The 27,695-nt window shown below is 44.7% G+C and overlaps 1 protein-coding gene across 7 annotated transcripts in view; it reads right to left on the bottom strand.

Annotated features, from left to right (window-relative positions):
- The window catches only part of KLHL29 (kelch like family member 29), a 412,753-nt gene that overhangs the window by 21,957 nt on the left and 363,101 nt on the right, over window positions 1-27,695 (bottom strand). For all 7 annotated transcript variants that reach the window (XM_075750512.1, XM_075750509.1, XM_075750508.1 and 4 more), the window contains 4 exons: window positions 14,921-15,119; window positions 12,103-12,285; window positions 9,141-9,321; window positions 335-528 (listed from right to left, as the gene is read on the bottom strand). In XM_075750512.1, coding sequence (XP_075606627.1) covers window positions 335-528; window positions 9,141-9,321; window positions 12,103-12,285; window positions 14,921-15,119 — 757 coding nt within the window. The remainder of the gene's footprint in view (window positions 1-334; window positions 529-9,140; window positions 9,322-12,102; window positions 12,286-14,920; window positions 15,120-27,695) is intronic.

Genomic DNA, 27,695 nt, shown 5'->3' on the forward strand with positions numbered 1-27,695 from the left:
ACATGATGCCAGTATGAAGTTTCACTGCACTTTGCCATTTTTTGGATCTAAAATTACTAGTTGTCCATACGTAATAACTGCTTTCCTTTCTCCTCTATTTTGAACTCATCACTTCTAGTGATAACTAGCTGTATTAATGAGTGACAATTGCCTTCAGTAAAGATCCAGATAATTGCCTCTCTGGTATAATATACCATGCCTTCCTGTCAATCTCTGTAAACATATCTCCCCTCACCCCTCCAACTCATTTACTTTCTGCAAAGTCATTGAAATACCTGTAGCACAAAGACTTCTGTTGTAACAGAGGTTTACTCTGACACCACGCATTCCTTACCGATCATCGGAGACTCTATGAAACTCCAGGAATTAGTCTGAGGGATGTAGGACTGCAAGACCCCCGCAGCTCTGCCGGCTTCGTTCACCCCACCGAAGACGTAGATCTTCCCACCGCAAACGGTCGCAGCAGCCGAATGAACGGCCTTTGGCAGAGGAGCGATAGTCTCCCACTGGTTGGTTATCGTATCATACCTAGGACGACAGAAACCAGAGTGAGCTGAGATGATGCAATGCTGGGCAGGACAGACAGGCAGAGAAAGCAAGCTGAGATATAAGAGAAAGGCAGCTTGACAAGCAGAAGAAAAGCAGAGGTGGAAATGTATTTTTTAACGTCCTACAAATTCAACCACTTGGTAAACAGTGTAATTAATGCTTTTTCTAAGCTTTTAAAACACTGCGAAAAGCCCAGAGAAAGCTGGTTCTATTTTCTGTATATGCCTCTCAGATCTCATTATAGTCCAAGCTAAAGAAACTCAGGACATCTTTGTTGAGATGTCTTCCACTAATTAATTTCTATTAATGAGTATACAATGAGATTATTCTTGCAAATCAGTGCAGTGATATCCAACAGCAACCGCAAGCAGGCAACTGTTAATATACTTCAGTTGTTCAGCTTGTGGAACACATCTCACCTGCAACATAATGTAACACGATAGCTCTTTTTACCCTAGTTAACTGACCAGCGACACACACTTTGTGCCAGAATAAGTTGCTTCCATTTAATTTTCATTGTGCAAACCTAACTACTGTGCTTCATTGCAGTACGCCGCAAACGTTAATGCTGGAATAAGATTTCACCATTGCGTCCATATTTGACATGAAGCAAACAGAAAAGAGTATGCATGAAAGTGCTAAATTAGTTTTAAGGTCATCAGTATCTGATTTAATTAAGCCATTGACCATAAGGGATGTGCAGTTAATAATCCATGGATGAAGATTCATTTTAGACAATGTCACAAGTACAGATGTCAATTTTTTTAAAGATAATGTGGCAGTGATCCAAATAGCTGCTCTAAAATGAGTCCTGGAGACAGTGGAAAATAATGTGATTTTTAGGCTTCTATATTTCCATGTAATGGCGCATTCAGTCAAATAGGAGTTTCCTGCATAGTGATTATTCAGAATTGTTTACTGCAAGAACAGAAGCCCTTATCACCCATTCAGGGCTTTTGCTCTTAATATTAGTGATATGCAATATGCAAACATGAAATGAATCCATGGCCATGAATCCATCTGTAAAAAAAGATTTAGTGACGGGGAACTCTCCCTTTGCAACATGTCCATCAAATTCTCACTGCCCAAACTTGGGGAAAATAAAAGGCGCAAAAGATATAAATGGTAGAAACAGCACAAAATAATGTGCTTAATGAAAATGCATTAATGAGTTTCCAAGTAATATAACTGAAAGTAATTAACACACTCATAAAATGAAGCAAAAGCAAGAGGGAGGCAAACTTTAACTAAAAAAGACAAGGAAAGTCCCTTATAATGAGCATGGAGAACTGCCTTGTACAATGCTCTAAATTAGTTACTGAGAAATTAAATTCATCTACAACAAAGTGATCAAAGGGGAGAAATATAACGAGATTAAACAACATGGTGCTGGGAGCATTCGAGGCAACACACCTATATTGGGCTGATTCTTAACATTTGGTACCAAACCCGCCTGCAGATGCGTGTTTGATTGCACAAGCAGTTCCTCCAGGTAAGGCACCAGATGCTGCATCTCCTGCATTTGCCCACAGCACTCGGGGCAGCACTCAGCCCGTCCTAGCAGATATGCAAAAATGTCACATAATATAAAGTTTCACACACTGCTTTTGGGTTACGCTTTGCTAACTGTAGTCATTTGGGGCTTGGTAATTTAATTGTTGATGTCTTATTGTATAATAAACACTGGTTAAGACATTGGTTAGAATTGGTTAGAAACTAGGCAAAGAAATAGAGCTGAGAACTCATCTAATGTGCCTTTCTAGTTCCTTCTAAGATATAAATGATATCTGTCACCTGATACGTATTGTCTCACACCATCCACTGTGACTTAGCACCACTGTTAGTCCAAACTTCAGGAAGGTTTGTGGCCAGAGTGGTCTGAGACGGGACGGTGAGCAGCCGTGCTGCCTTCTGCGGTACGGGCAGAAGTACCTGGCAGACCACAGTTCCCAAGACTGATACGTTCCTGCCAATGACTTCCTGATCAGCCTAATGAGTTTTCAGGAAGGAAGGCTTACGCCCTTCACATTTGCTGGGACTCAGGTGTGGTGGAGGACCATGTCTATAGGAATACTGGAGAAGGGTTCAAATTAAAAAAGACAATAGTCCCTTTTCTGGATGAATTTCACTATTGGGACCTCAGGTACCCTAGGTCAAATTTTTCGCTGCTCTATGTTTATGCTATACGATGACAGAACTGATCTTTCAGTCTTGTGCCCTCCTTCGTCTGCCACCGGGAAACCAGAAATGACCAGTTGCACTTCATCTGCTCAAAGCCAAAGGCTGCAAATGTACTGGATATAGGTGAAAGTGGGGCAGCTTAAAAAACCAGTCCTGTCCTGAGGGTCATTTGTTTTAAAAAATCAGTGAACCATAAAGCAGGTGGAAGCCCGTCCTTGTCCACCTAACACAGACATCTAACGTGGGTTTCACACAGGCTGCTCAGTGAAGCAACCCTCTTAAGTGCCTAACTTAACCCTGGGGCCAAAGAAGAGAAACTGGTGCCTTCAAGGCCTCCTGATACCTGTTCATCAAGTCCCTCCATCCCCCGGGAATTTATTCCTCTGGTTCATTCCCTCCTTGCAAAACTGTAGACCTGGTTTCTAGTCTCTGTTTTGCTTCAGGTCCCACCCACTAGAAATAAGGTTTTTTTCTGTTGGATTACAAAGCTGTCCGCTATCAAATCTCTCTCTTCTATGTATGGACTTGTGGAAAACAATAAAGTCACCTCGTCACCTTCCATGGAATAAACTAAGTAGTCTAAGCTTCTTAAGTCTCCCACTGCAAGGCAGCAGGTTTCCACCGTTTTGGTGTATCTCAAATCGGCTCTTACTGTGTTCACACAAGGATTTGCACCAGATTAACTAAATTGATTTAAAAATGAATAAAGTTGAATCTTTGTAACCTTCCAGGACAGGAAATAATGACACCTGCTTTACCTCTCTGCCCTAGGGCATTTCCATCTGTCGCGTCATCTCCAGCGTTGCCATCACTCCACCACCACCAGTGCTAGCGGGGCTCCTCGGCTGCCTTTAACACCGGCTCTGCTCAAGGGCCAGTGGGGAGGGAACTGATTTAAAGAATAATCACTTTGATCTCTTTCCATTAGTCAAGCTTTGCATTTGATTCCCCTGTTTGAAGCCATAGACGGAAACTTAATGGGAGCTGGCTTTGAGCCAAGGAAAGGTTTTTCTTCCCTCTCCTCCACTGCTCCCTCCAGTCCCGGAGTGTCCATGCCGGTCCTTGGCTACGGGCCTAGCAAACCCATCCAATTTGCTGAACCGGAAACTTCAAGGACATCTCCTTTCACACGACTGACGCCTGGTTTTGCAGTCCTCGCATGCTACGGACTCACGTGTGGTTTTACACGGCTGCCCTTGCACGCCTTTGCCCCCAGCGCAGTCCCTGCCACCCCGCGGTCCATGGCCCTGCTGTGCTGCGGACATCAGGCTTTCCATGCGTGGCACTTCACGTGCACCGAGCACTGTCGTCTCACCTGACCCTTGTGCAGTCACTATCCTCTGGTTTATGTATTATTTATATACCATGATATGGCAAATGATCAGAACTCAGCAGAAAATACAGCCCAGGCTTGAAGGGAGCACAGGCAGAAATAACCTCGCTGGGTTTCACAGCTCTCCACTCTCAGGATTTCATCTGTGTGCCTGATCCTCCTCTTGCGTCACTCATTTTGTTCAATGTCTCCTTTCTTGCTCCTTCCCTACCACCTCAATATTAACAGCAGAAACTCCTTCATTTCAAGCTCTGCTTGTTTGCTTCTCTGCCTTCTTGACTTTTGATCTCTTTGGTACCTGAAAACAGTATTTTTTTTCTCCTCAGTCTCTTAATTTCTGTCCTTCTAGGTTAAACAGCCTTATGAGTATCTTCATTTATTCACATTATAAAATTCTTACATCATAGTCAGCCGCTTACAGACATGTACCCTCCAGTTTCTTATACATTATTTAATTCTGTTTGCAGGAAAGCTGCTATTTAAAATAAAGTTGTACAGTGTCATATTGATCTGCTCTTCAGATGATTCACATGTTGTTTAAAATCACATTAATGGATTACTATTTTTTGCCTTTTTTATTTTCTTCTGACTGCTCTGAGGGGCTTAAGAAACTATCCTTGGACAAGGCTATATATTTAATTTTCTTAAGATGTCAATAAACCAGTAGGTTCTGAAGCAGTTTCTAAAGCTTATAAAGCTTATTCTTTACATTGAATATTTTAGACTGTCTTCCAAGTACACACTGCCAGCCGAAGTAATCTCCCAATTTTAGACAACCCTATTGTAAAAGTGCTGTCAGGTCAAGGGGATTCATCTTCTTCTGTCCTTCAAACAGATAATAACCACAAAGCACCCACATTTCCACACTTTTAGTCACATACATTGTCTTGTCAGCATACGCAGTCTTCTCGGCTCTCAAATTGCATATATTACAGGGCCCATCCATTATCTAAAAACCTAGTTCGTGGATCCACTTCATTTCGCCGCCTCCCAACTCAACTCATATCTCAGAAGAAGACAGAAAGTGTAATACCCTCTCGCCCAACACCTAATGACTCGCTCCCTGTCACGCAGAAACTTGCCAGAGGGGCTTGATGGAGAACTGCAGCCGCGCTGTTATTTCCCTAAACACTCATTCCAAAAACATAACTCTCCCTGAACACATACCCATGTACAGCCCCAAAAATGGACTTATAACTCAGACCCTCTGGCACATGCATATTGTTTTAAGATGAGTAATGAATGACTCCTACTCGTCTGTTTGTGATAGTCCCGTAATATTATCCATCTAGCCGGAATTTTTACTGCCTTTTTACAGAAAAATGGCAGATAAAGGGTAAAAAAAATCTCAGCCCTGTTGAAGTGGATGGGCAAACACCCACTGATTTAAGTGGCAGCAGAATTTCTGGTTGAGGCTGCACCCTTTGGCACCAGTGACACAGCCAAATGCATGGAGAGAGGAGCACAGGAGCCGATGCCATAAATCACTGGGAGGCCAGTGGTCCCTTCTTGCTTTAATGCTTTCTGATGGTGAGCAGATGTATGAGGTGCAGTCAGGCGGCAGCATGTATAGCTACTACGGTCTGACATCTGTTTTTAACAAACAAAATGCAATAAAAACATCTTTGTAAGATTTTACCCATTTAACATGAAATAGTACAAGAATTCCAGGAAAAACAGGTGGAGAACAAGAAGGAAACAGGGAGAAAATGTTATTTTCTCCATCTTCAAAGACCTGCTGCGGCGAGACACCCTGTAGTCTCCATGCTCTGGGGCTGCTAACTGGTGAGGTCAGGGTATGTCACTTTGGACAGCAGACGTGTCCTCCACCACGCCAGTGAAACGCATGGAAACATGGCCAAAGCTGGGCATGGTCACGCTTGAGCTAACCGAGCAAGCAGAAAGCGAAACGTGGTCAGGACAGATAAGCTGTATGTGCACGAGGGGAGGTGGCAGGTGGCCCGCAAGGGAGGGTGTCCAGTGCATTGCCCTTCACACTGGTGCACAGTCCGTCTGGGTGGGCTATAACCTCAGAAGCCTCCTTTGGGGTGAAAAAGAATCCAAAATCCAAGAGCACATGACCCTGAAATTCAACGCTGAAGGGAACAACGTTAACCTCAGAGGTAAATGTAATTTTTGGCATCACCTGGCTTGGAGCATGTGATCATGTAACTTTTTTATGATTTTAATACAGTGCTTTTGTAAGACTCGCTGGAATGACAGAGAGGTTTCCCCCCTCCTGAGGGATGGTATCTCAGTGTCTCATCCAAAGCAACACAATATTTGAAGAACAATGTGCAGCCCACACAGAAGTACGGTGAGAGAAATCTGGTCGCTTGTAGCTCTTGATGGGGGGGCAAAAAAGAAACAGAGGGCACAGTCAAGAAGGGAGTATTAACTGCACATAAGGCAACAGATAACTGAACAATTGAAGTGGCTTTACTTTGTATTTTAATGTGTGTTTTTTTAAAAGTTGCAACCCAAATTCAGAAAGCCTCATTGTTTGCAAAAGTGAGTGCAGTGATTTAAATTCCTGAACACTTGCCCAAATTAGTTGCCGGGCCCAATGGGAAATGCTTTTGTCTGAAAAGGCCTGACTTTGCTCCGTACAGCTACGAGGATCGGCTTTTTCTCACCTGCATTTCTAACAGCAGAACCTGAAACGTCCTTTCCAAAATGCGCAGCTTCAGCCATGCCATGCTTTGCTGGCATCCATCCTCACTGTCATTTTAATATGAAGAATAAAAAAAGAAACATCCCCAAACCTCTCTCATTTCTTGGCATAACCCAAAAGAGGCCATGTTTTTCCATGGCTGTGTCTCACAAGACACTTGATAGACAATAGCAGATTAATTATAACCACGGGTTTAGCAAATCCCCATGACAGGACATCCTTATTGAGACAGTGTGCGCTGAAATGATAGGGAGGAAATCTGCTCCCTTTCCCACACAGAAGTCTCTTGGTGGGCTTGTTCCGACCGAAAACCAGCACGGCTGCTCTCACGGAGCCACGCAGGGTACGCCGAGGGCCTGAGCGTGACTTTGCAGGCTGCAATGTCACTTGTGGCGAGGGCCTGGATGACTGAGATGCGAAGGAAGGTGAGGGGGAGCCTTTGCTTGATTTGGGGTTCATTCGACTGACCAATGTTCTGGATGCTTTGTTAAGGAGAGACGATGAGAATCAGAGCAGAGAAAGAAATGAGACTGGGAAAAATTAAAAGAGATCATTGAATCAATGACATCTATCAAGACACCTATCCACAACAGCGTAATTTCTATGAACTCAGAAAAAAAAAATCTGCATAAATGGGTGAGAATTTCCTCAAAGCAAGTCCCAAGGGCAGTGCCCACCTTAAGCTCGGAGTCAGGAGGGAAGCAACGCTCCCATGTTGCCTTCACTGCTATGATTTATCATTCTTTCCTCACTGTCTGCATTTCCCTGACTTGCTGATAGCATCATCACCAACATCAGTTCTTCAGCCCGCGCCCGGGCTGGGAGGGAAGGCTACCTGCTGACCTTGTCCCACAGCACACGTCCTTTCCTTTTGCCAAATCCTTGTCTCGTAAGCAAAATAGTGTCAAATGTGTGAACATGGAGAAACACAAAACTGTATGAGAATGGTGGTCACTCAGCACCAGACAGGATCTCCCTGACCATGCATACATTCCCCAAACTGGTCTGTCCCATGAACTGAACTAGGCAGAAATCATTTGGGAAAAAAAGATGTGATCGCACGATTAAAGATTGTACCAAAGAGTAGATTGGCAGTAGGAAACTTGATTTTTTGGCATTTCCTCATTTCCTCTGTTTGACTTTTTGAAACATTATTTAAACTTTTAATACAGGTTTTGGTATTTATGGTATCTACTTAAATGAAAAAATAAACACCCCCTGCATAAATGGAACATAAATGTTGCAGCACTAAAATCAAGAATTAATAGATTTAAAGCATCTTTAATCCTAACCTTTTGAAAAATGTTCTTTTTTAATTTATTTTGCAAATCTTTCTTAATGACCTATCCATTTTTTTGGCTCATCTATTAAGGCAACTTTTACTGGGAATTGCCTGCTTCAAAATGTTGCTGAAGAAGTATTCACATTCAGCACTGAAAATTCACAGGAAGAGAAAAACCCTCTTATTTTTGGTTGCCAGATTCACTAAGGAAAAACATTTCACAAAAAATGTATCATTAATCTATTGTCACGATGCATTTTTAAGTGTTTGGGTAAGGCCAGGGCTGTATTGATCCTTCTGGAATGGAATATTCTTATATACTGCATTTCAAAGTAGTTTCTATATTTTAATGAAAACATTGATATGCATATAAAATTTATGGTTTTATTGAATGTTATGGTTGACGTGAAATTAGTTGGTTTTGGAATTCTACTTTGTGAAATGTTTCTTTTGTGCTTTTGTTCCTTTTTTTTAGGTTCCATGAGAGCAAAGGAAAACTTTTATATCTGGAGTCCTCTTGAAAAGAGAAATTTCCATTCTCTCCCATCTTTATTCAGCCCCTCTCAGCCAGGAATTCAAAACTGTTTTCATTTATCGGTTGTTTTACTCAGAGCTTGGCAGCTCCCAGGCCAAGACCACCAAAGGGAGGATTTTCCTTCCAGCCAGGTCAAGGCTGAAGTGTTTTACCAGGAGAGCGCATGTGAGAAACCTACTTTGCTGTTGCTTTATTTTGGGTTTAAAAAAAAAAAAAGGGAAAAGAAAAAGGATTATTGTGATCTGTAAAGACTTTAATCAGTACTAAATTCAAAGGAAGTTTATTAGTTCATTGTATAATCTGTGTAAAGTGTCCAAAGAAGCTTAATTCCTCTCTTCCCTTCTCTGAGCAAACCGGCAAACAAACTGGCAGCTTTCGTCTTTGGTTTTGAAACAATGCTTTCCACTGAAGCTTTAAAAAGAAATCTAATCCTGCATAGTTTCCTCCTTTCTTAGCTATTATAAAAGCTTATTTTAACACATACAGCCCATTCGATGTGTCCTTTAAAAAGGGAAACGGTCCTTTAGCATAGCATGAAGAAAAAGCTCCAACAAACAGCATGGGTTTTGGGTTTGGTTTTTTTTACCTTTCCACATGGTCGACATTGCCTGCGACACCGACCCCTCCAATGGTATAAATTTTCCCATCGTACACCAGACTGTTATGTCGACACCTTGGGACTGTCATGCGGGACACGAGGTTCCAGTTATCCAGCAAGGACATGTAACACCAGACATCAGCGAGAGTGACACCCGATTCCATGCCGCCTGGCACCGACGCACGGGTGAGGGAAAGAAAAGGGGAGAATTACGTGAGATCCTGGAATGGCAGCAGCTTTGCACACAGCAATCAAAGCCAGTTACAAAGTAAAAACTCTTCAAATGACATTTGACTAATTAAAATAAATCACCCTCAATACTGAGCATCTGTTCCGATGATGCATATCTGTGTCATTTATTCATGTGCCCCAAAGGCTGTTTTTTTTTTTTTTTTCATAAGATGACATGAAGAAATCAAGATGTCAGACTACGAGGGACATGTACATAAGGGGATAGACCCTTTCCAATGTTCATAAATAACTTCCAGTCTATTAAATTACTGCAACACTTACAAGAAGGCGTCAGGAGGCAGAGCCTATCTTGGCTTGCAAGACACAGGCCAGTCTAAAATCTAAAATGCTTCATACAGTGATGGATTGAAGCAACACACACGGGCAGAATAAAGTCAGTGCTTGCACTGTAGGCTTAATGCCTAGTTTTCAGGGACAAATTTCTTATTTATTTTCATCTGCTGATAAAGGAAAGAACCAGCTGTACCACTCCTGTAAAACAGTTCAAGATGCTCCAGTGAAATATTTACATTGGTCATTTTTTAACTTCTGACTGGAGCTTCCAAGGTAGCCACTGAGTGGGTGTCTTACTATCCCCATTTTGAAGCATAAAGAGGTAAAATGATTTATTTGAGACCACACCAGGAGTCAGTGGTCGAGCCAGGAAAAGAAACTAGGCTCGGTTCTGTGGTTTAATGAGAAAACCAGGCTTCCGCCTTGGTATTGTGCTCTCCAAACCCATGCTACGCTGAGTCCTGTGCTTGGAGCTTCCACGGACTCCTTCCCACTTCTGTCGGTTCCCCTTCCCTCTCTCCTGTGCCTTCTAAGTTTGAGCAAAGCAAAATACCTGTCGACACTCAGCTAGGTTTCCAGCCATGAAGGACTTTCAGCTCTCCTACTGTAGCCACTGAATACAATCAGGTAACTCATCCCGATTCAAGGGAAAGAGCTGACATTAGCTTTGAATTTAGGATTCAACACCTTTTGTTGGCAGGTATGACACAGCCTAAAATGGCTCTACATACTGGAAAGTAGCTCAGCTAAGAATAACTAAAAGTCAACATCTCACAAGAGTCTCCGCAGAACGCTTTCGCTCCAGCAGCAAAACAAGCACGGGCAAAAAACCATCAAGAAATAAATTCCAATCAATCCTTAGGGCCTCTATGCAGTATTAATGGAATTTAACAGCACAGGCAGCAATTTACTGCAGAAAATGCAGTGAGGGAACTCGGCAAGGGAAAGGCAACAGCTGTAATCCCATACTGGTAGTGCCTGGTGCATCCGCACTCCCAACTATATCCTCGGATGGCACACATCCGCACCTCCCTGCCCAGGCTCCTCTTTACATCATCAAACCTCCACTCAGCTGCCATCAGAGCATCCTTGCATCGCCTGGTGGGAATTGCTTTTCCCCCCCCAGCCAAGCAGAGGTACCACCAGAGTACAAAAAACCAGACACCGTGATGCGACGGGCGCAGTGCAGACAGCTACTTTGGGAGTTAGAGCCTTTTAAGGAGTGTGGTCTCAGTTTCATCGAAACTAAGAAGATTACAGGGCGAGTGACTACTGTCAAAAAGAGAGGTCTCAACAACAAGTACAAAACGTGAACGCTCCTGTAAGCAAATACTGTAAGTGTAGGTCACATATTCAGCAGTTCAGCCTGTCTGTCTCAAATTCCATAACCCACCATTTAGACTCAACTACAGCCAGTATTTTAAATTGTGTTTCTATGGCAGTGAAACCTCTTTGCATGCTCGATGGTTGTCAGACCTGTTTTCTTCACGTTGCAACTGCAAAATATTGCAGTTAACTGCTATGAGAGAATGTTAACGCTGCATAGAAATGAAGAATGCTAAAAGCAGGGAAATCCTCCTCTCCCAACCTCCCTCCCACTTGTCTTTTATTTTTTCCCCAGGAGCAGCTGGGTAAAAATCCTGCACGTACTCTTTTGTTTGGGCTGCCTACATTGTAAGGTGGCAACTTTTCTCCCAGCCTAGTAAATCTGGGGGACGAATGGATTGAGAGCAGCCATGTGGAGAAGGACTTGGGGGATACTGGTGGATGAAAAACTTGCCATGAGCCAGCAATGTGCACTCGCAGTCCAGAAAGCCAACAATGTCCTGGGCTGCATCAAAAAAAAGTGTGGCCAGCAGGTCAAGGGAGGGGATTCTCGCCCTCTACTCCGCTCTCGTGAGATCCCACCTGCAGTACTGCATCCAGCTCTGAGGTCCCCTGTACAAGACAGACATGGAGCTGGTGGACCAAGTCCAGAAGAGGCCACAAGTACAGTCAGAGTGTTGGAATACCTCTCCTATGAGGACAGGCTGACAGAGTTGTGGTTGTTCAGCCTGGAGAAGAGAAGGCTCCAGGAAGACCTTACTGCGGCCTTTCAATATATAAAGGGGGCTTATAAGAAAGATGGGGAGAAGCTTTTTACCAGGGCCTGTAGTGAAAGGACCAGAGGAAACAGTTTTAAACTGAAAGAGAGTAGATTTAGATCGGACATAAGGGAGAATTTTTTTGATGAAGGTGGTGAGACATTGGTTGCCCAGAGAAGTTGTGGATGCCCCATCCCTAGAAATGTTCAAGGTCAGGTTGGATGGGCAACCTGATCTAGTGGAAAATGTCCCTGCCCAGGGCAGGGGTGTTGGACTAGGTGATCTTTAAAGGTCCCTTCTGACTCAAACCTTTCTGTGATTGTATGAAATCTGCTGCTTACCTGAGAGATAGATGTTGTCTCCAGCGCTGACCACACTGAAAAACTCTCGATCATAGAAGGGCAGGCTGGCCAACGGGTACCACTTGTTGTTTTGAGGATTTAAGCAAGTGACTGCTGTTAAAGCGCGTTGATTCATGCCAATCATCTGACGACCCCCAACTAAGACTATTACCTCAGCTACACCTAGGATTCAAGTAAGAAAAACAATATTATAAAAAAGTGACATCTCTCAACCAGGCAGGAGCCTATCAAAAAATACTCAGCAGAGTAATTTTAATGTACCATATATAAATCTGTTTTAGACTGCAATCAAACCAGGAAGGGCGAGAAAAAAGGGAGTGTGCATGTGGGTGAGGAACGACACTATGAATGTGCCTGAGAGAACTTGGGAGGGCGCGTGCCATTTGGGAAAAATTTGAGGGGGAAAGAAATAAAAAGGTCTTTCCATGTAAAGATGCCCGTTGACTTCAACAGTCTTTGGGTGAAACCTGCATGTACCAAATTCCTGTTTCACTAAAGAAAATGGGAATTTTGTCACGGATAGTGATAGCTTTGGAGCGTGGCCATTATCCAGGGAAAGTATGTTTGGAGTTTAACCTGAAGAATGTGTTCTCCCACTAAAAGCTACTATCTGGACAACAATTAGGCTACAGATATGGTTCTTCATCCTCCATATGCTCTATTAACAGACCATTTTCTTGTGGTATTTTTTTGTGCTTTTCCCAGAGAAAGCAGGTTTTCCAGATGTAGATAACACATGCTCAAGCCATGGATCAAGGTCTTTGTGTACTAGGTGCTAGGAAACATGACAGAGATAGTCCCTGCCCTAATGTAGTAATTAATTGAGATTTATCTGTGCTTGAACAGCTTCCCCAAGCCCATAACACGCAGGGTGTGCAACAAGCCAAATTGTCTGTTCGTGCAAATGGACAAAACTTTTGCAATCCACATTTCAGAGTTTTTATTTTCACTTTACAGCCAGAGCTGAGTCAAATCTGATCTGTGCGTTACTCCAGACTCATTATCCCGCAGTGATGAGTTGCAGTTTAACTCTGGGCCATTTTCTGGCTCCAAGAGTCAAGCGCTGGGGATGGTTTGGATTTAGCATTTAGCAGAAGTGTCAAAAATCTTTCCACAGCAATTGTAAGCCCAAGTGCAACTTGTTGCCGGGAGAGGTAGGCTCAGAAGCAGGACCATAAGGCCATGAGCTGGAAGGAATCGCCATTTCGGGAGCCGTGCTCATGGCCAAACCTGTTGCTGTGATGTGTTACGGTGCCCAGCCTAGCGGTAAGTGTGCACAGGCGGGGGGTCAGAAGCACGGAAGTGAGATTGCCAGCAAGAGTGATTAGGAGCTGCGGCGGAGAGAAATGTGTCTTCAGAGTAATGGATTATCGTCATTCTTCATTAGCGTTTTCAAAAAAATATATTTGTGTCATTCAAGCAAGGTTACTCTCTTAAAAGTTATTAAGCTAAAGTGCTGTACAGTTTTAAATAAATATTTCTCAGAGATCATTATTTTTGCGCCATACCAGAAAATCTAATCACCTGTGTAAGACATAACTTGATTATAATCAATGACCTCGAGAGGGCATGTGACATGCTGCAGCGAGTCCACAAAGGGTGTTTAGAGATCCTTTGTGCCTACATGAATGCCGTTGATATGCAAAATAACATGATTCTATATAATTAGACTCTGACCTAAAAAACTATAATCACCCTCTCTTACCCCGAGAGAATCACTTTTCCCTCATCAACAAGCTTCTGGAAATGGTTCATATTACACCTACAATTTTATATACATAAAATAAGCACTTTTCAAAAATCTCTTCAAACATCACACCATTAGTTGTCTTCAATGAAAGACTTTTTAGGGTAGATTGTTATTGAAAGTCCTCTACACTTCATCCTTCTGAAAGGTGCCTTGATGAGGCAGTCTCCAGAAGCTGCAAATGCCGTGGTTTGACATGCCAGCTCTGTGCCACATTAGCATTAGTGGCAGTGACAGAAAGTTTTTCCTGGCTTTGTGATTGTACTTATGGGAGGCAGAAATACAGGGAGCATGTTAAAACAATTCACCTGTTTCATCTGACTCCTTCTTGGATGTGGTGTTCCTACATGACACTTGTACCACTCTCTGTTCAGCAAAGATTTAGGATATTTCTCACACTACCATGATACGGGCTCTGCTGGTGAGTTGGGCACTTGGGGTTTTTTCATTTATTTTTCCAAAAAGAAAAATGCATGCATTCCTCAGGTGAGAAACTTCTTGAAGCGGTATGGTTCTCCATAGCTGCTGGGTTTTTAAAAGGGAATATATCATGTGTGATCAATTTGTTCAGGAGGCAGCCACCAGCCTGCACTGGTACTGTAAGACTCACGGTATGAAAATAACATATTTACATAGGGCTGTGAAAGTGAAGCTGTTTTATGAATATTAGTCCTATCCTCCTGCAAGAGGCTGAATGGCAAAGTAGCAAATTATTCACCTATTTTTGCAGCTAGAGAAACTGAGGCTCGGAGGGCAAGGGGCTCACTTTCAGGACAACGGGTGCCTGTCACAGTCTCTGCCAAAGCTAGTAATTCCTAAAAATTAGGCTCCTTAAAATCTAATTTCAGGAGCGTACATCTAAACACCCATTGTGAGAGGCTCCTAAACACTCGAGCAAAGCAGAAATGGAAAATTGAGCTTGAAATATCACCTCTGAGAAGGAGCCAAGGGAAGGAGCCCAGGTCCACGCCCCATCACTGGGCACGTCCTGGCCACGCTGGGAACTGCTGGACCAGAGAGCTGGTGTCACTGAACAAAGTTTTGTTTTACCTGCAGAGAGCCTGGGCCGGGTCCTTGGCGTCTGCATCTCTTGTCGGGCGTGTGGCAGCATGTGATAACGTTTGGCTTCATTCACTAGATCCCGGCAAGCCTCCGAAGACTTTATCAACTCCTCGTTGTCAACAACGTTTAGCAGATAGCTGGGATGGATGAAGGGGAGGCGCACGACTGCCAGCAACTCCGCGGCGTACTACGGGGGGGGGAAATAATAACACACTGCGTCCTCCGTGCCGGAGTTCAGACGCTCGGCATCTCTGCCTCCTTCCCTGCAAACCGTCCCGTCACCCAACCTGGTACGGCGCTTGTCATGGATGCTGCATACAAACCCTGCTTAGTCATCGGGTGGGACAGAGACAACGCAGCCCTCAGTGCTCTCCGACCCAGGGAACTGAAAATAATCTTCAAAAGGTGGCAACTCTTGATATATAGCACTGTATGGAGGGATTTTTGAAATAAAAACTCATTCTGAACTCAGGCTGAATATAACACCTTGGGTACTGGAGACATGGAGTCAGCTTTTGAATTTTCTAAATTAACCTTGAAATGCAAGTATGGTAAACCAACTCCAAAACAAGTCTTTTCTGGCACTGTAAATGTGAAACAAAAGCCGGTAAATAGGGTGGATTTCAATAACTGCTATGGCAGACACTGAATAATATCAGCCAATTTGCTAAAAATCTTTTAATTAATAGGGTTTATTTATTGGTGAAACAAATCATGTACTTCTAGATTTGGGGGAAGTCAGACTCCAGAGGGTGCTACACAAATACTGACAGTTAAGTTTCATCTTCTAAATAAATACATTAAACCTCGGAGGGCAAAGGACATCCAAGCAAATGAAGCTGTCTGTCACTGAACGCGGCTTAAAGGAGAACAAAACCCCAAGAGAGAAAACTGCAATCGAAAAACCGACAGTCCATCCCCAGATTATTCTTTTTATATATAATTGGTTATATCACAACACAGCAAAAGAGTACAGTGAAAAGCAGAGTAATAGGAAAACGTGGTTCTCGAGAAGCAATGCACACAAACAGGATGCAAACTAAGGGTGTGCAGCAAGAAAAGATAATCATCTGTTGTAATAAATATTCATAGAGCAGCAGCATCCTAAGATCCCAACTGGGACTGAGGCCAGGATGCAAATAAATATTCCTGAGGTCCATATGACTGGTCCTGAGAAACGCTGGGCACCAGCAGCATCTGTTGGCCTGCAGATGCCTCCGGTCTTCCAGAAGCTACTTGGCACTCGCTTTCTCAGCATGCCTGTCCCCGAGAACCAAGTCAGAGCAGGAGCAGGGATGGGAATGGGGCAGGGTACAGCGAGACGGGAGGGCAGGGATGTGGCCTGAGCCAGCTAATGGGCTGGCCAGGCAGGTGAGGATGCACTGACAGCCGGGACTGCTTCCAGGGCTTTCCCTTTCCGCACCCAAAGTGAAGAAGCAGGTTTCATTTAGGAGGAAAACAGAGGATTTCTCCTCCTAACAGCTTTTCACACCACTCTCCTGTTGGAGAGCCACGTCAGCCTGGTGCAAGCTCAGTCAAAACGAGGATGTGACTTCCCACGGGGAGCTGAACCCCGCACGGCAGCAGGGAGAGGACCAGGGTCTCGGGCTGACTCCCACCCCCTGCTCACCAGCCCTCCTTGACACCAGGGCCAGCAATTTTAGGTACAGCCCAAAGAGTTTAGGTCTGGCCACCCTGCAGTTGTTTGGAGATAAAAAAGTGATGCAAAAGACACAGAACAATGACAGCGCTCAACTTCTGGAAAAAATCCCACGTGAGCGGTGAGTCCGTGGCTCTGCGCTGTCACCTCTGGCACAGCACGGGGCTGAGTAGGGCTTGAGATCGCTTCATCAGCCTCCACGCCAGAAAAGACGACACTCCTCTCTTTTCCCTTGCTGAAATCCATTTCTAAGGCGCTTTCTAGGAGGTAAAACGGCTGCTCCCCTTCCCCAGAGTCACAAATGTCAGGCACTTGGCTGCAGATATCTTAATGTCATTAAACGGTACCTTGTAGGAGAGGGAGCAGTGGACATATGGCAGTGGGTGGCAAAGCTCTGATTTCAGGAAGTGCTTTTTTTAAGAAGGTTGGGGGCGTTTAACCTTACACGGGAGCCAAGACGAAACGTGGCATTGGGACACGGGAATAATGCGGATAGCGGGTATATCGAGGGCGAGCCATACAACCCCCGGCGGGGAGGTTAATCTCCACTACAGGCTGCTCAGGAAGCAGTACGAGTCGCTAAAGGGCAGTTTAAATAAAGTTGTAAAATATATGGAGTGTATAGCAGAGCCAGGACCTTCCCTCGGAGTGGCGGGCCACACCAGCGCTGTCCCTGATGCTCCCTGCGCTGGAAGCAGCTGTAACACGAAGCAATGCAAAACGTGGGCGCAAACAGTTGTGCCACTAAATTAGGACACAGGGTTCGACAGTCACCACGATGTCCTGAAGCCGAGTGTGAATTAGCACTGGGAAGAGAGCTCTCCTCTGGAAGGGACAGACAATTCCCATGGGCCCGGCAGAGCGACCGCCTCCATCTCCCACCTTTCCCAGAATAAACGGGGCAGTGCCGCTGCCTGAGCACGGCGAGCTCTCCTTCTCGCTCGCCCACCTTGCTTTAATTAGATAAGTGAGAAAATGTGATTCTGTTTCTCTCCTGGATTTTTTTCCCCCTTTTCTCTCCTCTTTTGTCTGAGCTCGTGGCTTATTTTGAAGGGGAATAATAATTAGAACATGTTGCTCCCTTTCATCAGCTTGAAAGTTAATGTCACATATCAAAACCGATGTCACTTTTCACTCTTACTCTTCCTTTTGCTCAAACAACTAGAAAAAGCCAGCTCTGTGTGTGTGTGCACGACTGCGCGCAGTTGCAACTCGGGCTCGTCGCTGATGGCATTAAGGGTACATATAATCGCAGTGTTTTTCACCAAGGGATTTGAAGAGTATGTACCATCGCAGTGTCTCTAGAAGACAGGAGAGGCTTTTATAAACCAACGGCTTTTCGCACCAGCTCTTTTAAGCACTATAGTCAAGGGTGAATTTCATTTAGCCTCGCTGATTTAAGAATATTCAAGTGATTTTAGGCAATCAGCAGTCTTTTTCTTTGGGATTCTCCCTTATGAAGGCTTCCTAGCTCCGTTAGCTATGATTGTACTAAATATCCTGTTACTATTATCCTTTTCATTTAAGACTGGAATAAGCATCATAAAGCATTTCAACCCCCTTACCATCTGTTATTTGCTCTCCATTCTCTCTTGTCTTTCCGTTGTTCCTTACACAGCTACGAAATATCTACTGCACCTACTGACGTTACTGGGTTTTATTAAAACAGCAGAATACCTGTGCAGGGCATGTTGCCAAATTCAGCAGACAACAACCTCTGGTCCCTGGAGTTGCAGTTTACGCCTGTAACTCTGGGGGCATTTTCTTCTTACTACTCTGCTGCGGGCACTGGCTGGACAAGTAGAAATATTTCTCAGGTCTTTGCTGGGAATCACTTATGACTACTCTACAACCTGCATCGCACACCAGGGTGAAGCAGAGAATATTAATGCCCCTTCTGGTCTAAAATTGGGAGTTATCAACTCATAGACATGGGAGACCATGCCTCAGCTCCTTGAAGATGGACACCATTATGCAAAAATCTAATGAATTTATTGCTTAAAATGCTAGGGAGGTTTTCGAAGACCATCAGAACTGGTTTCTCAGGCGACGTGAACCTCAGCATAGCTCCCGTTGGATGAAGGGAGCTGGTTGGGTTTTGCACCAGCAGAGGCTCTAGTCCATAGACTCCGTGCTGAGTGATGATGCTGCCGGATACTCCTGCGGTGCCATGCATGGCCGGGCTGATCCTGCAGGAGCCATGGGCACCGCTACCCCTGCCAAAGGCTTTTTGGACAGGCACTGGGGACATGGTAGAGTAGTGACTTTTGAGAGATGGCTTACTTCAAGGGACCTATTTCATCGATACCGATTTCAATGGCTGAACAGAAAGTAGGGTCTTCAACCAGCCTGCCATCACAAACATGTTTCGTAAAAAACAGGGAAAGAAAAATCTTAGGTCATCTTATCTTTCCTTAATTACCTAAACATTTTGGGGGAGAGATTCAGCTCTAGATACAGACACCTAAATAGGTACGCTCAAGCAAGTATTTACTTGTCAGCTAGACATGTGTAAACCTACGTTATAATTAACAGAGATTTAGTCAACACACTTAACACAGTCCCCAGAGCAATCTGAGCTGAGTGGCTGCATCATGCACCAGGGGAAGCAGAGAATATCAACGTCCCCTCCTGGCCTAAAACTGCGAGCCATCAGCTCCTGGGAAAGGGAGTGTGAACCTCAGCTCACGCCACATCGTGATGTCTACAACCAGTTGTCAACCCGAACTAGAGGGTGATTAATTCTTGCATCCATTTGCCCTGGGCACTGTGCTCGGAAGTTCGTGATCACGCTATGAGGAAGCCTAAATGTTATCATTGGGTCAGCCTTGACTCAGAGGAATATATGATCAACATGATCCGCTATACCTTGAAGTTGACCCTCTCAAGCCTTTCCCTAATAATCTGTTCATACATAAGTTACTCTCATCTCGGTAGGCAGGTCAGAGCTCGAGCAAACAGGTGAATGTGGGTTTTTGTTTTTTTTTTTTTTGTTCTTGGCTGGTAGTTTGAGTGAGGACATTTAGTTTGCTAAACTTTGGGTGACATTTCTTCTCCTACTAATATCGGTATTATGAATGCTTGCTTGCAAGTGGGCTTTGTTCTGGTATCTTCTAAGTCCCAGTTACAAAACCCTCTTCAATATCACATTAAAAATAATCTTTTTATTCTCAAATCTCTAATAGAGTAAAGACCTCACAAGTATTCTCCAAAAGGACTCTCCATGTGCTCCTGCATAGACTTGGGCTACAACAGTATGCAGTTAGTTTTAAAAGGAAATATGTTTACTGTGACAGAGTCAAATTTCTTGCTCCTTAAATGCTACACTGGAAAGCTCTCAAGATTTTTAACATTTTTGAAGTAATGCCCAGAGAGGTTAAAATAATGTTTCCCTTATGCCTTATAACTCATCTGTTTCTCTAGTTTACTGTTCTTCCTACAAAGGACCCTTTGTGCTATCTGCCTAAAGAAACAGGCTTCAGCTAGAAACACAAACACAGGAGTTAGATTACCCACATTACGACAGGGGCTTGCTCCAACAAACTGCTGTTTCAGCTCTTTATGTGTAATTCCAAGAGAATTTTTAAAAACATTACGAAGCAGGGATATATTCCATTCAACTATGAGCGACGAAGGAGATTTGTCGTCTCACATAAACCCTGGGTTCAGAGTCGTCCCATGCCTTGCACCAGCCAGATCTGAGAGCTGCAGCAAGGACCAACTCAGATGGAGGAAGCTGTCGGGGACAGATCTGAAGCAGCATCAGTTCTCCACTGCATGAACATCCTTCAGATGAGAAGAGGGCACTCTAATTAATAAAACACACCGAATCCCCCAAAACAGCAGATGCTAGCCTTTGGTGTCTAACCCGTTGCCAGGTAATGAACCGCCCAGCTGGCTCTGTCGACAACGATGGCTGGGGACGTGGCACGGTGGCCAAGCACGAAGGCGCACTGGAGTGGTGATGCAAGTGGTCCCTCCCCACAACCATCTCCAGCCCAGCCCAGGCTTCCCCACCAGGTTACCTACCCTGATATTCAAAATATTGCCAGCTCCAAGTTCCCAAGTGCAAGCCCAGCAGGGAACTGGCTGGTTTGGGGAAGCCAAAGCTGTTGGTGCACTGCTTTGCCATTCTCAGAAATATGCCTTTTTTGGCTAGATTTTCATGGCGCTGCCCTGCTACTTGGTAATGAGGGTACCTGCTTTGATACATCTAACCCCTGGGAATTAAAAAGACATTTTGTGTTTCCAGTAACCTGCTGCACATTCCTGCTGCGCATTTGCATCCAAGCCCAACCTAAGCTCTCTGGTGCGCTCGGTATATTTATTAATCACCTGTATTGACTTCTTGGAATTGCAATGCTGCCTTCAGAGGAAACCAAAAAGCTTGCTAGCGTGTCAGTCAACAGCCTCATAATATCATGAGATAAGCATGTGGCAGAAAATCTGGTTCGCAGGCGCCGGGTTCAGCCGGTGGCTCAGTGGCGGGATGCCACGTGCATAAATCTCATGCCTAGCAAGAAGGAAAGAGCAGCCCCTCTGTCTTCCTGAAATCAGGTTTCAACGTGACATCTTTATGGCAGCACAGCTGACTAAACACCGTAATGTCATCAGCGCCGCATAAAGTGAACTGCTGTCCTCTTCTCCGAACTGTTTGCAAAGCAGCACACGGATAGGTATTTCTAGCAGTAATATGATGAGAATTTTTTAAATATGCAGGAAGATAAATCATTGTTCCATCACACTTGGAATTTTCCTGACACCGAGGCTTAAGAAAACTCCACATTTACCAGGCAGTCTCTATCTTGCTGACTAAACTCTAACAAAAAAGCCTCCTAAATTCCCCCAAAGGTTACTGGAGAGGTGAGTGGTGTTTCTTTTGTTTATAGGCAGCAACCTATTCAAACGCCCGTATGCACACAGATGAACCACAAAAGCACGCTGCCAATAACAAAATGGCTGAAGCTTATAAGAGGTTTCATAAAACCAAGTAAAGTCCTGATACATCCACCCCTACAACACACCGATGCACGAATCCATGCACAATAATTCTCCAAAATGCTTCTTGCCTATGGTGTAAACTAATTTTGTTTCTGAGTGCCGGGGCCATGTGCAGCACAAGTGAGCACGTGTGAGGAGCTGCAGACGTGTATCTTTGTAAGGCCATTGCTTCAGCAAGAGCAGAGAAATATTTTGTAAAAAATAGGAAAATGTGTTGGAAAAGCCACACATGAAGAGACTGAGAAGACTGGGAAACAAGGGAGCTCATCAAACCAATTTAAACTTTAGAGAAATAATTCAGTAGATTTTTGGTCACGGGTATGCCTTTAAAAAAACATAAAAGTTTAGCAGAGGGGGGATTTAAGGAACTGTTGATGTCACCTCCATCCTCTCTTTTTTTTATTTAATGCAGTTTCTTCCTCCAGTATATAGCTAAGGGCATGTTCCTGCACTGATTCTGTTCCTGCTGTTGCCTTTTCTTCTCTCTCTCTAAGCCTGTACAGGCTCTGAGCGTGTCTGCAAAAGCCTCATTTAAATCTGAGCTCTTTGAGCAGCCTGTCCCTGGGAAATCACAGGGGTTACTGCTCATCCCTCGCGTTTTTCACTTTCAGAGAAATTGGAGCTTCTTGCACTTTCATTATGGCATCTTTTTGAATTTCTCTGCTCTTCCCACAAATGGATTTCAAAGCATGAGGGTAGTCTGGGCTTTTCAAAGAAGCCTAATTGAACCGTAATAGAGTGTTAGTGCCTAATTCACTTAGGCCCCCTTGTAGGCTTCCTTTTCATACCTATTCCAGCACTGCTTTCCTGAAGCTTAATGGCCTTAAGTACATTGATTGATCAATTAATTTCCTATTACGATGAACTTACTTAAGTTCTACTTGCTGGTATTGGGTATCAGCATTTGAACATATGATTGCCTCCCTGTTGCCACAGAGCAGAGTTGGTATTGTGCTTGTTCCCTGTCACATTCCCAATTTTCTTGGAGCAAGACGCTCTTCTGTGTAACTTTGGAGACTCTTTAAAACATGCCTGAGAAATTATGCTACTGTCTCAACAGCCTAACTGCAGATTAGAGATCTTCCATCCGCTCTCTCATGGTTACTGACCCCTTCTCCTCTGTAGGATCTTGCCTCCAAACTGCCATTCGCTGTCGCTGCCAAAATACAGCTCACTGGCATTTGTAACAATTTTGACATAAATCCTCTTCTCTTTCTCTCCATCACCTTTCCTTACCCTCATTGACAGATACAAGGCTTTCAGGTGGGCTTTGTGTTTGCTTAGACTAATGTGCCCAGTCTCAAATTCATTCCAGTGGTCCTTACTATTGCTACACCCCCTGCATCCTTCCACGAAACTCCTTTCCTTGGGGCTTCAAACACTTGTAGACATTTATCCTGACTTTAGCTGTCATTAGGCCAAGTCATGCATATTGACATCTTTTAATCTTTTTTTTCTCACATCAGTTCCTTCAGTCTTTTAATCATTTGTGTTGCTCTCCTCTAAATTACCTCCAATTTGTCTACGCATATCTGGTTCTCAAGCACCATGAAGATGCCGTTTAGACAGATCTGCCTCTGAGGACACAAGTTCATAGAAGGCTTGTTAGTGCCTTTTCAGTGGAGACATTTCATTTTGCTGCTGGACACTGTGATTTTAAACAGGGTTTAAAAAAGGGGCACACGACTATATCCTTGCAGAGTGCAACAAAATGTAACTGCCATTCAGCCGAGCCGCTTGCCTGTCCCTCATCACTGCAGTACCTGCCTCTCTTCCAGCACTACTCTGGGCAACGTGTTGAAATGTTTGTCCTCTCCTCACTTCTTGTTCCTCCTCAGGGTGAGAGGAAAGCTTCATGCAACTGGACATCTTGTTGTCTTGTTTTCCCAGGCTTTCTGTTATTAATAAACATGTCACTATTTTTTTTTTTTTTAATGTCAGAGAAAAGATATACAACTTTGGACGTGGAGCAGTAAGTGAGAAAGTTTCCACTGAGCTTTGGTACGTCCATGCTCTGGGCAGGCAGCAAATTGCTGCACGTCCAGCAACTTCGCACCTTCCCCATCCCGTGCTGATGCTGGGCACGACTGCGGCTCTGCACAGCTCTGGTAGTTGCTAGCACCAGTTATCCACCGGATCCTCCCAACAACCCATGTGGGAGGCATCACTTCCACCAGCTTATAGTGTAAGAAATGGGGGCAGAAAGGTGAAACAACCTGCCCAAGGCCACGCAGAGAGCTGGGGGACGAGCTCAGGTGAAGACTGCTTGAGGCCTGGCAGAAATCTGTGCTTGTTTGGACGGCTCAGACCATCCTGGTTTCCAGACAGTAAAGCCTCCATTATACAATATATTTTTTGCATGAGTTTGCCAGAGTTGTAATAAGCTTATCAAGGGGATAACTGTTAGGATAAACCCTACAATCTTGTCCGTCAGTCAGGAAGAGAAATAAATAGAAAAACCAGTAAATTCAGCTTTTCCAGATGTGCCAGTCGGCTGGAGGCTTTCCACTCAGTGACAAGCAATCAAGAGGACTCCTCCAGCCAGCGCTCCGTGTCCGCTGGTACAGGAAATTACCCACCTAGTCCAGACCTCGCTTCACGGGCTGCTTCTTTTGGTTAGACCGATTTTACGCGCCTGCACTGCCAGCAGCACTAAAATAGCTCCGTAAACGTTACCATATGAGCCAGTGCGCTGCTCCAATGCACTGGATACAGTTATTTACCAAATCCTAGCTTAACACATATGTCGTGCTCTGAACTGCCTCTTTGTCTTATGTAGATGGATCAGTAACCTCTAAAGCACTGTTATTCTCTCTTTGTAACAAGGCTTGGGGGGTGTTTTTTGTAATGCCACAGAGCACTTTTATAAGCACCAGAAGACTTTGTATGAGCACAATCTGCAGAATTCAAAGTCTGCCAGAGCACAGCTTTTCAACTTGCCTTGCAAACAAATCCCTGCCACTGCCCTCCAGCCTGGCAGGGAAAGAATTAACAAAAGCAGAAACAATTAGACACCTGAAGAAGAGCTTTTAGAAAGGCAGAGAAGAGCCGGAAAATAGCAAACTCAACACCCTTCAAGGAGAATGGGAGGCTCAGCTGAAAATCTCCTTCCCCGAGGCTCTCAGAAAGGGATCCGGAGAGAAGGGGAGGCAGTGATGGATAAAGTTGTCGTAAGAGCATGGCACAAGGAGCTGCGGTGTGGGGAACACAAGTGGTGAGATTTACTGTCCCCAGGTGTAAGCCTGCACTCCAGAGTGATACAAAGCCATTGAAGCACAGGCAGTTTTGGGGGGCTGCACCTGCCCTGGGGGCAGAGGGTGCTGATTTAGGGAGAAGGCTGCTTCTCCAAGCTCCTCTGCGGGGATGTCTCTGCTGAGCGAGCTCCGGCCAGGCTCGGCCAGGGAAGGTGGACATGCAGGTGAGGTGAAGGGCACAGACCTTTCCCTGTTTGTGCCACACATCCACCTTTGGGAGAATCACCAGTTCAGTGCTTGCAAGAAGCTGTCGAAGAGGCATTTTAATCACCTGCTGTTGGAGCTATTGAAAATAAAAACATGACGACAGAGCCTGGCCTGTCAGGCAAAGGGAGGTGGGGAGAGGGGAGATGTGAAGAAAGTGTGGGCCCTGGAAATCCAGCCCCTGAAAGATGTAACTGCCAGGACTGCCTTTGGGAGAGAGAAATAAAACCAGACCGGTCACCTGAGGAGTGCAGTAGAGCAGGAGCAATATCTTGGGGCTGCTGCAATTCATCACTAAAACCTCTCCAGCAACCCTCCCACTGGATCCCACCGGCGGGGTGCAGAAGCAACTGCTGCTGCACTGGTGTCCTCCACGTGCTGGTTCCCCACCCCAAAGAGTCTAAGAAGAGTTGAGTGAATCCATCTCACCAAACTGTGAATAAAGCCAAAATATCCATGCACAGCTCCTGCAAGAAGCTCCAACTGGCGTTTGCTATTGCCACGGTCGCCCAGTTCTGCAAAGCTCTGAGCAGCCTGTGCACCTCATGGGAGCGTGGGCACTTCCCAGCATGGTGGGCCTTGCTGCACACCAAGCACAAATTTTCATTCATCATCTTTATCAGAAATAAGATTATTTAGATCTATCTTCCTTCCTATCCACCCCCAGAGCTATTTGTTCCTGGGCTCTGAAAATGCAGAAGTCATTATTGTAAAGATGGTACTTTTCATGGTAAGTATGAGTTCCTACTTTTAGAAAATAAGTACCTATTTAACTAAGAGCTTTATAATAGATCAAGTAGTGCACAGAGTACAAAAAAAGTGAGAGCTATGATCTAAAGAAACTAGTTTAGTGGTAGGATTGGGCATGAAAATAGTTATCTGCTTAGTATCTTTAATTTTAATTTATTCAAGACCCTCATCTCTGGATAAATACAAATTAAAAATTAAAAGCCCTTGTAAAGTAATGCATGAAACCAAAGCACCACAGAGAAATTTGGAGAAGCAAATAAAACTGCCATCGTGAACTACAAAGGCACTGCAGAAGCAGGGCAGAGGGAAAGGCGACTTGGAAATAAAAAAAAACCAACCCCAAACCAACCTAACTGCAACACGAAAGTAAGAGAGGAGGAGATGGCGACAGTGGCAGCAGTGAGAGCGGGGCAAGAAAAACCACCACTTCAAAAAATAAATTCCTAACATCACCGCAGCAGGGCACAGAAGGAAATATTTAACCCAGCAATTGTGAAAATGTAATCTGGAATGCCTGTGAGTGACACAGGAGCAAACAGGCTCCCGCTGCAGGGCTCCTGCACGCCGGCCTCTGGGAACAATCCCCAAGGTTGCGCTGGGTTCAGAGCTCAGAGCCGCACACAGCTGACTGCTGTCATCAAACTTTCAGCAAGGAATGAAATACTCTATAAACCAGTGTTTTTCAAGGTCCGTGAGAGCCAAAAAGGGGCCCATTTCAGTAAATCAATGATATTGTGTAAATGTTTTAGGCAGTGATAACATTGGGCAGTACTAAACGCAGAGGAGCGGGTCCGCAGCAGAGGATTGCCCTGCTGAGCCATGTCACCTGCTCGCACAGGGCAGGGCGAGTTCAGACAAATCCCCTGGGAGCTGCAGGTTGCCGGCAGGGGCCAGGGGCTGAGCCGGCAGCGGCAGTGCAGGCAGCGCAGGCAGCAAGGCTTGGCCTGGCATGGAGTCCCCACCACCCTAATGCCCTTATCCCCATCCAGCAGCCCAGTGAGGCTGGGAATTGCTATTTCTCCCATTTTCCAGGTGAGAGACAGAGATACAGCTGCTTCGGATCACATCCGATAATGTATTTAATATCCCACTGCACATTTAGGTGCTTGAATTTCCATTTAAATTGAGAAGGTACACACTTTCATGATGCGGGACAGCAGCAACAATGCGTGGCCAAGTGTTTCCCTGAGTCCCGGTCTGGTCCATAAGCAACTAGACTGTCCACCTTAAACGAGCCAAAACTGGGACCAAGGATCAACAGAATTTGGCCTTGCCGGGATGGCCCAGCAACTTTGGCCTCCAAACAAGTGGAAAGGGGGAAAACAACCTTCCCCTTCTGGGGGCTGTGGGGAGAACTGACGTCCAGATGGAGAGGTTTGGGGTTCAGACCACCACAATTCACTATGCACGTAGGGTGACTCGCAAGAGCTGCACTGAAGACAAGTGGTAGGTTTTTAAATGTCACCAGGGATGTCTTCTGGTCCCAAGGACAATCATCAGCCTCCAAACAGTCATTGATTCTAGCGTTTATCTGGAGACAGTGCTGAGCAAAGTAATACACTCAGTTTCTGGAGTCAAAAGCAGACTGCATAGCTCAGATGGTTGACGAAAGGCTAACTCTAATAAATATATAACACCCAAGGGGTTATCTAAGCAGCCAATAAAGATACAGATTTTTTTTTTTTTTTTATATGTACTGAGGTTACAGTCATTCAGTATGTGGCATCAAAAGAAATACAGATTTTCTGACAGATTTTTATTTCCCACTGTTACTAGAACGCATCCCCTTCTTATAGCAGCATCTCACACAACTCTAATCCTTCCTGATTTATCTCCGACCAAGCCTGCAGCCAACAACTCGAGGCTCTAGCTTTGTACCATGCATGTTGCAAAC

The sequence above is a fragment of the Balearica regulorum genome, chromosome 3, assembly GCF_011004875.1.
Source record: "Balearica regulorum gibbericeps isolate bBalReg1 chromosome 3, bBalReg1.pri, whole genome shotgun sequence".
Classification (NCBI taxonomy): domain Eukaryota; kingdom Metazoa; phylum Chordata; class Aves; order Gruiformes; family Gruidae; genus Balearica; species Balearica regulorum.